This window comes from Carassius auratus, unplaced genomic scaffold (genome assembly GCF_003368295.1).
Source record: "Carassius auratus strain Wakin unplaced genomic scaffold, ASM336829v1 scaf_tig00215208, whole genome shotgun sequence".
NCBI classification, from domain to species: Eukaryota; Metazoa; Chordata; class Actinopteri; order Cypriniformes; family Cyprinidae; genus Carassius; species Carassius auratus.
In genome coordinates, this window is record NW_020527985.1 from 267,501 (window position 1) to 277,331 (window position 9,831).

General features: G+C 36.8%; 1 protein-coding gene across 2 annotated transcripts in view; it reads right to left on the reverse strand.

Annotated features, from left to right (window-relative positions):
* The window catches only part of LOC113093996 (NLR family CARD domain-containing protein 3-like), an 8,370-nt gene extending 771 nt beyond the window's left edge, over nucleotides 1-7,599 (reverse strand). The window contains exons 1-6 of one of the 2 annotated variants that reach the window (XM_026259630.1): nucleotides 7,531-7,599; nucleotides 7,335-7,451; nucleotides 6,899-7,006; nucleotides 6,725-6,785; nucleotides 6,315-6,507; nucleotides 4,380-6,141 (exon numbers count right to left, since the gene is read on the reverse strand). In XM_026259630.1, coding sequence (XP_026115415.1) covers nucleotides 4,380-6,141; nucleotides 6,315-6,507; nucleotides 6,725-6,785; nucleotides 6,899-7,006; nucleotides 7,335-7,451; nucleotides 7,531-7,589 — 2,300 coding nt within the window. In that variant the 5' untranslated portion in view covers nucleotides 7,590-7,599. The remainder of the gene's footprint in view (nucleotides 1-4,379; nucleotides 6,142-6,314; nucleotides 6,508-6,724; nucleotides 6,786-6,898; nucleotides 7,007-7,334; nucleotides 7,452-7,530) is intronic. The other variant, XM_026259631.1, reaches the window with a different exon arrangement.
* Nucleotides 7,600-9,831: the final 2,232 nt, after the last annotated feature.

Below are 9,831 nucleotides of genomic sequence, written 5' to 3' on the forward strand. Positions count from 1 at the left end.
ATATATTTGTGTTGTTGATATGGACTCGTTGAGGAGAGAGATGTAGTAATGTTCACTGTGAAGCTCACACTGAGATGAACCTGAGAGAAAACAGATCTGACCATCTGATCTTCACCAGGAAGAAAAAAGGCTTTTAAAGTTTGTTGTTTTGCAGAACATCACAGTTATATCTGACATGAGAATAAGGCGTGAAGTTAGGAGAAACATTTTAATGAAAATATAATTATAATAAAATAATAATGATTGTTGTTTCCTTTCAAACCTTGTCTGTGGTGTAAAAACAGCCCTGGCCAAACGCCCCCAGAGGGCATCACTTCACACTTTGATAATTACTGGAGTCATAGGTTAAATTGGGCCTGAGCTCAGCTCCGTCTCCTTCAGCACCAAATATTGTTATTCCACTTGAATTATTTTTCATCTCCTGGTAAATACATGGCATATGAGACTGGATAATTATCAAGACTACACAGAGACACCCAGACTACATGATTTATCAGACGTCATAATGATGGGCTCATTGTGCTGTCTAACTCTTTATCCAGCATACGTGAGGATTTGGTTTAATTTACCTCAGATAAATAAGATACGTAATTATTCAAACACAACCTACAACTTCATTTTCTAATGTGACTAATGTAGCCTCGCTCGCACAGTTTAGTTTTTCATTTGATTTGTCTGCTAAGCCCATAGCTGCCAACTCTCACGTGACGCCACACATCAATTTTCTCACGCACAGTAAAATCACAAAGAGAAGAGGACTCAGAGACCGACAGACAAGACAAGGCAGGATACTTATGTTATAAAAACTAATCTCATCTCTCAGATTCTGTCAATTTAATTTAGAAATTCAAGCAATAAATACAGTTTTGGCGCTTGTAAATGTGACGTGACAGATCCCTGTAGTGGCACGTGAACGGATGATCTCTAGCTAATGAACAAAGTTAAATACAGTTGTTGTTATAATAAATAAAAAAACACATTGTATGTCTTTATTTGTCTTGAGAAAAATGAATGCCTATCTTGTGTAGCCTACATAATATTTATCCAAATGAGTCAATATTGAATCAAATCACAAGCACTGAACTGAATTGAAATCATAAAAATAAAAATCAGAAATTGCACCATGGAAACAATATAAATTGTTGTCACTAAACCTAATACAATCCTGATTAGTTACAAAAATGTTCAGATTTTTTTTTACACCAATTTGATATTTAAAAATAAAATATTTAAAAAGTATATAATTATCTAACATCTGACTAATTCAAAATTAACCTCAAAACATTAAATGCTAAATGGTGGTTATATATAGGTCTATCTAGCATTACACAAACATTAGTCAGAAGGTCGTCTCTCAGTGACTGAACAGCCTGACGCGTCTTACAATTCGACGTTGTTACAATGTTATCTGACATTACACGTGTCTGCTTCATTAGAGCCTGTTGTGAGGGAAAAGCTTAACGTGGTTTAATCATAAAAATCAATCAGGAAAAGTTTTTTCATGCACTCAGTTGTAGCATGCAGTCCAGGATGGTCCCAGAGCATGAGCGGGAGCTTTTTGATCAAATAAATGTGTTGTCCCCTGACACCTGGCCCTCTCCAGTGCCACAGCTGTATGGAGAACAAGAATTGAGGCAGCTGTGTGATAGTCTGCCAATGAACTACTGTAGTGTCAAACAAGGTTTCAGGGACTACAAGGAAAACCCAAACATGACAATTAAAGAGGGTCTTCTGAAATTAAAACACACAGTAGATACACTGGCTGTGAGCACAGCTGAATGTGAAAGGGGATTTTCAGCGATGAATATTATTGTTACACCGTTGAGAAATCAGCTGAAGATTGTCAATGTGTCCTCTTTGATGTTGGTAAAGTTAGTGGGTCCACCACTAGAGATGTGTAACCCAACTCAGTTTGTTAGGAAGTGTGTGATGACAAGGAGGTCAGCAGACCATGCTGTCTGTAGACAAAGACAGCATAAACCAGAGGAGCCTGCATTTACTCCTATTTGGAAGCTGATGAATGCATGAATTGTAGTATGTGAATAAGTAAATGTGATGTATTTAAAGTGTAAACTGTTATGTCTGCACACGTCACACATCTGAACAAGTGTTGTTCGGGTTGTTTCATAATGCATTGTACTGTAAAAATAGCCCCTTTGGTGTAAAACACATTAAGTCATTTTATGGCACGATCTTTAATGGTGACGTAAATAAGGGCTCCCCTTCCCTACAAAAGCCAATTTAACCACTGACTGTAGTTACCATGTTCTGAACATCACATCCTGTCTTTTCCCCCAGATCTAATCTATCTAGATGGTTCAATAAAAATACTTGAACTTTATATCTAAAGATTACCTTAACTAAGCACCAGCAAGCTTGTTAGCTAGACAGTTAGCATCAGCTAACAATATTTACTTCAGTTTGGTTATGAAGAAACATCCATATCTGTCTACTCGGCTAGTTAATCCAAACTATTTAAAAATGTATACTGTTGATAAACAATATAAAAAAAGACGTCACATAGGGCTAATAAAGCTGTTGTCGTTAATTTGTGTTATTTTAATGTGTCGTGTTTTTTTTTTTTTTTTTTTTTTTAACGTTAACGTTACCTAAAACATGAGTGACACTGATTGATGTGTCTGACTTCACGCATTTCAGTGAGCTTGAATAGATCACTCTTTACAGCAGATTTAGCTCACAAACAACTAACAGTTTTGACCTAAATATGATTTTCAGTTTCAATAATTAATCCTATAATTCGACATTAATAACTTACTTTTAGCAGCATCAGTCGCGCGCTCACAAGATCTCCCGGTTGTGAATTCAGTTCACTGGAGACTCGCACTAAACGGTTCATTTGAATCAGTGAGATGTCGACTCGAGAACAGCTGCAATCGAATCATTCTAATCCCTGAATGAATCTTTTGGTGCGGTTTAAGCATAGACAGTAAAATAATCAGTTCGTTCTTGAATCAGACACCGCTTCTGCGTCTCAGAGCACGTGATATATTATAAGGAGTAATGATATGTTTTATGAAATGTAGTTAAGTAAAAGCAGTGGTGTAGATTAAAAAGTCAAATAATATCTTTCAGCTTGCAGTTGGGATTGAGGATAGCGAACCTTGTTCACAGAGGCTACTTAAACTAGCTCTGCCCCACAACATGTGAATCAGCTGTTAAAAATGACTAAAGATATCTGATTCTTGATCTGCTTCAGTGATGCAGATGATAAAATCTCTGTCATGTTCTTTCTGACGCGATCGACCAGGGCTACATCAGAAATGCATTTCTTTTGAAAGAAAATGAAGGAAATAATCAAAAAGTTGAAAAAGTATCGGGTAGGTTCAGGGTAAGTTGGGGTTTATTGTCCCAATAAGATGACGTCCATTTAATATTTTAAAATTAAAATGTACACTCAATCATTTATTAATATAATAATATAAGTTATTATTGCATACTATTTTATAATACACTACAATACTGAGGTGCAGATAATTGCCTCTATTTGCATTAAGTAATATAAATAGCAGAAAATCCTGCCTTTTTAACATTGTATGAATAGAATCTATAGATATTTGCACTTTTATCTATAGATAAAGCTGCTGCTTTTTTTTGAAAACTGCAAGATTATGCCGGCGATGCAATGTTGCCAGATGTTGCTATTAAAATAAACAAAAATATATCAATAAATAAAATAAACTAAATTATTTCAAATATTTTGGAAATTAGATAAAATGAAGTTATCGCTGACCCTAAACCGCAACTTCCTACTTTATTAACTTTCTAAAGTGTTACATTTAGTGCAAAAACAAGTCAAAAACGCTTATAATAGCTGGATCTCGCTCAGTCACAAATCTCTGAAGACATCGTTCACTTCAGAAGAGTCTCGCAGTGATCACAACGGCCGCTAAACATCATGAATTATACATGCAGACGTTCATATGAGGAGTTTAGCAGCAAATTAGTCAATCAGAGAACAAATGTAATTTTCGAACATGAAAAATTTACCCAGGTCCGGACCTCGGTGACCTCATAGCTGGCTACTTCATGAATTATTAGATTGAAATTGAGTTATTTTCACTTATTCCAACAAACCTGAATGCAACTTTTAAGTGATTGATGATGATCTCAATCCAATATTCGTAAAATCAGAGTCACAACCCTGTTCCTGAAGACACCTCAACTTTGCAGAGTTTGGATGAATCTCTCTTATCAAACACACTTGATTCAACTCATCAGATCATTAGTAGAGCGATCTGTGATGTTAGCTGAGTGTGTCAAATAAGAAAGAGCTCAAAATATACAGAAACAGTGAAGAGAAACACAGGCCTACTGTATAAAATAGAGTAAATAAAACAAAAACACGGTAAAATACTCACTTAATCTTTCTAGATGCTTTGATCACTGGCAGCAGCCTCAGAAGACTTTCTTCTGAATAATGATATTTCCTCAGATTAAACTCATCCAGATCTTCTTCTGAGTTCAACAGCACAAACACCAGAGCTGACCACTGAGCAGCAGACAGAGAGACTCCAGAGAGACAACAGAGATCTGTTCTGTTCAGGTATGTTTGTACTTCCTGCTCTAGTGAACGATCATTCAGTTCATTCAGACAGTGGAACAGATTGATGGATTTCTCTGGAGAGGGATTCTCCCTGATCTTCTGTTTGATGTATGCAGCTGTTTCCTGATTGATATCAGAGCTGCTTACTGTCTTTCTCAGGACGCCTTGTAAGAGAGTCTGATTAGACTCTAGAGAGAGACCTAGAAGGAACCGGAGGAAAAGATCCCAGTGTCCGTTCTCACTCTGTAAGGCCTTGTCCACTTCTCTCTTCAGTAAACTGATCATTGGTGACCTGAACACATTCTTCAGTCCTGTGTTTTGTTCAGAAAAGGACAGCAGCTTGAATAAAGCAGCAAGAAACTCCTGAATACTTAGATGAACAAAGCTGAACACCTTCCCCAGCTGCAGTCCAGACTCCTCTCTGAAGATCTGGGTACAAACTCCTGAGTACACGGACACTTCTCTGACATCAATGCCGCTCTCTTTCAGGTCCTCCTCGTAGAAGATCAGGTTCCCTTTTTCCAGCTGCTCAAAAGCCAGTTTTCCTAGAGACAGAATAGTCTTTCTAGCCTGATCAGGATCGATTTCATATTTCCCATCATACTTCTGTGTCTTCAGTTTGGTCTGAAAGATCAGGAAGTGTGTGAACATCTGTGTGAGAGTCTTGGGGATCTCTGCACTCTCTGCTTTACCCATCATCCTCTCCAGAACAGCGGCTGAAATCCAGCAGAAGACTGGGATGTGACACATGATGAACAGACTTCTTGATGATCGGATGTGTGTGACGATTCTATCAGCCAGACTCGGATCATTTATTCTCTTCCTGAAATATTCCTCCTTCTGAGGGTCGTTGAATCCTCGTACCTCTGTGAGCTGGTGGACACACTCAGGAGGGATCTGATTGGCTGCTGCTGGTCGAGAGGTGATCCAGAGGAGAGCAGAAGGAAGTAGGTTCCCCTTGATGAGGTTGGTCAGCAGCACATCCACTGAAGCTGATTCTGTCACATCAGACAAGCTCCGACTGTTTTGGAAATCTAGACGCAGTCGACACTCATCCAGACCATCAAATATGAACATGATTTTGTAATCCTCATAATCTGCTGATTTTAATTCTTTGGTTTCTGTGTGAAGGTGGTTTAGAAGATCCACAAGACTGAGATGTTTCTGTATCAAGTTCAGCTCCCTGAAAGGAAGTGGAAATATGAAATGAACGTCCTGATTGGCTTTTCCTTCAGTCCAGTCCAGAATGAACTTCTGCACAGAGACTGTTTTTCCAATCCCAGCGACTCCTTTAGTCAGCACAGTTCTGATGGGTTTGTCTTGTCCAGGTGAGGGTTTAAATATGTCATTGCAGTTGATTGGTGTCTCCTGTGTCTCTGGTCTCCTGGACACTGTCTCAATCTGTCTCACCTCATGTTCATTATTGACCTCTCCACTGCCTCCCTCTGTGATGTAGAGCTCTGTGTAGATCTCATTCAGACGTGTTGAGTCTCCATGATTGGACAGTCCTTCACTGAGTCTCTCATATTTATCCTGTAGTCTGGATCTGAGTTTTTGTTGATACACAGGCATCAGTTCTGAGCAAAGGAAATAATTGTTGTTATTGACAGAGCAATATATTAGAAATGTATTTTTAGGTTTGATATGTTAGATATTAGATTGTGTCGTGACATTCAGGAACATTAGTGACTGAAGACAGAAGGATGATAATAAAAACACAGACTATAATCTGCTGATCCAGAGCTCTTACTGGTCTGTAGTGTGTCAGCGAGGTCTGTCTGGTTCATCTTCCTCAGGAGGAGCAGTGTGATCTTCAGAAGACCCTCTCTGACTCTGTTATGACCCTCATCATCAGAACGGTCTCTTTCAGAGCATTCTGGGTAATCTGGACTCAGTAGTCTCTTAAAGCTTTTTAACTCAGAGATGATTTTGTGCTCAAGCTCCTGAAATCATAGTAAATATTCAAACAATAAACCTGCATTCAGTCACAGAGAAGGTGAACCAAAGGATCATAGTGGCCTATAACTTATCTTACGAGTGTGTAGGAAATAAAATATTAATATTACAGATAGAATTTAACATTTAGTACTTTTACCCAGAGGGTCATTGTGTTGGATGGACACACACACACACACAGACACACACACACACAAAACCAACCTTGAAAATGGAGTCTAATTTCTTCTTTGCTGTATGTGATTCTCGTCCTTTATGTTTTTGACTGTAGTTAAACAAATATTTAATATTTTTGTAAACATGTAGTAATGCATACACATCAGTAAATTAAAGAATATAATGAATATCATATTTCTCATACTGTAAACTACACAGCACCTCAGATCAGCAGATGTGTCTCCAGAGCTGAAATGAATTGGTTGACCCATTGACCGGTCACTCTTGATGGACACACAGCTGGGTTCAGGAGATTCATTCTGACACAGACTGAAATATAACAGAAATACAAACTGTTTCTGTAAATCTCACTCTGCTCTGACAGAAACACATTCACCGTTTCAATCTCTCTTTAGTGTTCATCTTTCACTTGAGGAGTCTGTTGTGACTTGAGAGTTAAAAGACTAAATTATTATTTTTCTATGAATAAAAGGAATCTGTCCCATGTGCTCTTTTCATTCATATATTACAGAATAAAATGGACCAATACACACATATAGATAAAGACACAGACACATCCAGCAGCAACAGAGACAGCTGGTGACAATATCCATAACACACCACAGCTACAGTAAATATGAGACTCATAATATCTCACCTGGACTCAACAGAAGAGTCTTCCTCTCTGCAGAGATCTGAAACATCCATCGCTGGGTTTTTCCTCACAGACACATCCATGTGTTCAGATAAATCTGATTCACGCCCCTGAATCTGACTATAAATGAAAATGATATTGTAGTGTGCATTTATCGTTTCTGAACATTATAAATGTGAAACATTTCAGGTTTTCTCACCTCTTGACTGTCTTTATCTGTGTGTCATGTTCTTCAGAGAGATTCATTCTGGAGGCCATGGTTTAATCTAAAAGCAGATCCAGATGTTGATCACAGAGTCAGTTATGAATCAGAGATTAATCAATCTCAGTATCAGACATCAGAACTGACTTGAAAAGTGTATTCTTCACATTTACACAGAATCAAATTACAAACAAAGAGCATAACTAATTCAGACAAGCACTGTGTTAAAATGAAAGTAAAAGTTTAATCTGACGATTTACAGACTCTGTGTTTTATCTCATTGTTCATTTAAACAAATATCTGACACTGCTTTTTTTTTGTACTTCACTTTAAACCAGTCAGGATTGATTTTAGCTATCAAAGATGATTGTTAAATCGTGATACTCACTGTGTTTTTCTCTCTTAATGTAGTTTATTTCCTCATACGATAAAACAGACCCGCTGTAATAGTTTCACTTTCATGAGTCACCTGACAAGGAGGAGTTTAAGAGTCAAAAACTAACCATAAAGTGTTTAAAATCTACTCTTAGAATTTAATATCAGTATTTAATATTCAAAGTTATAACCCATGAATTGATTTCCTTCACAGACACCACAAATAATTGAATTATTAGTGAAATGTCAGTTACCTCAAATACAATGAATCACTCAATTGGTTCTCACTGGAAACAGAAATTACTCTTTAACTGACTAGTATTTTGTCTTTTGTCACGTGACAACAGCATTTGATAGATCAATTAATTTACAAGCTTCTTTACAAACAGGTGCAGTTATTATTTTAATCACTAGAAGTTATTAAATTCACTCATTAGAATCCTTATATATATATATCAGTGGGTTTCCAATTTCCAAAACCAAAAATCTTTACTTATTTATTTTATTTATATTGTTAAAGCTTTCGTTTAGTATTATTTATTTGTGTAGTTATTATGTTCACATACGTCTGTAAATGGTGCTTTGCATGTAATGTCACCTCTTTGTATGCAATATTGACATTCTCTGTAATTTTATCTTTGGTACCTTGCCATTAATAATAATTATAGACTAATCAATTATCTTTCAGGCTCAGACTGCATTGGTAACGCCAGGGCCTGTCTACGCCCATATAATACCATTCTCTGCAACGCTTAGGGTCTGTGTATTTTGCGCATGCGCGAATGAACGAATCACTCCCCGAGACGACTCGTTCTTCCCGAGTCACATTAAAGATTCGTTCTAAATTAATGAATCGTTTAAGAATGACCCGTCACTAGAAGTTACTGGTTTGACTGTCGTTCTGGTGCACTTTCACGGTAAGAAGGTTGGAAAAACACGGGTTTCCTGGAACGCAGCATTACGTTTGTACCCAAATGACTCTCAACTGAACTTGTTTCCCATAAACAGAACAATAATAATCAGTTCACTTGTTACAAATGTTAACTGTCTACCTCCTTTCGTTTAAACGAGTCAAAACAGATATTATATCAGACCGATATAAAGTTGGTTTGACGTTGGACATTCGATGTTAGACAGATATTCAGCCGGCAAAAAAAAAATTAATAGATTATTAATGGTAGCGTATAACTGTATAAAAACGGTCTTATTTGGAAAGTAGCAGAACGTACAACTGAACACAGATTGCAGTTCAGTTTTTTAAACCTGCCTCGATTTGTCGCAACGCATTAACGCTATATCAGTGATGAGCTATTGCCTAGGCTATTTAGGGATCATCTACAAAGTACATGGAAATCTTAAAAATGGTCAATGACTCCCAATCGGATTATTTTGCATAGTTAAATAAAAGGAAAAATTACGCCCCAGGATATTTGAAAAGTACACACAAAATATCTAACTCATAACGCTCCTTGTTCAACTTAATCGTAAATATCTGAAATAAAAATAGCAATAGTAGTTACTGTACTAGCTAATATTATAAGGCATAGAAGCCACTGAAGGCACACCTTTCCGGAAGAAAAAAAAGACCTGAATGCATTTGGCCTAATCCATTTCTTTCTTTCTTTCTTTCTTTCTCTTTTATAATTGTATGGCAAAAGAACATGCTATTTAAAACAATTAAACATATATATTTTTTATGTACAATTAATTTCAAAGGTGTATCTTGTTACTAGAGTAACATTTTGATGCTGGTGTAGCCACAAAACTACAGAAGACATGGTATGTAATTATTTATTACAGCAATACATTAAACTTAACTGAACAGAAAGGTTCTAAGGGGGTAGATTTAAAGTCTCCTCTTCTTTTTACAATATGATGAATACAAATCCATTGCATGCATTGTTATATGTATGTTTTAGGCAG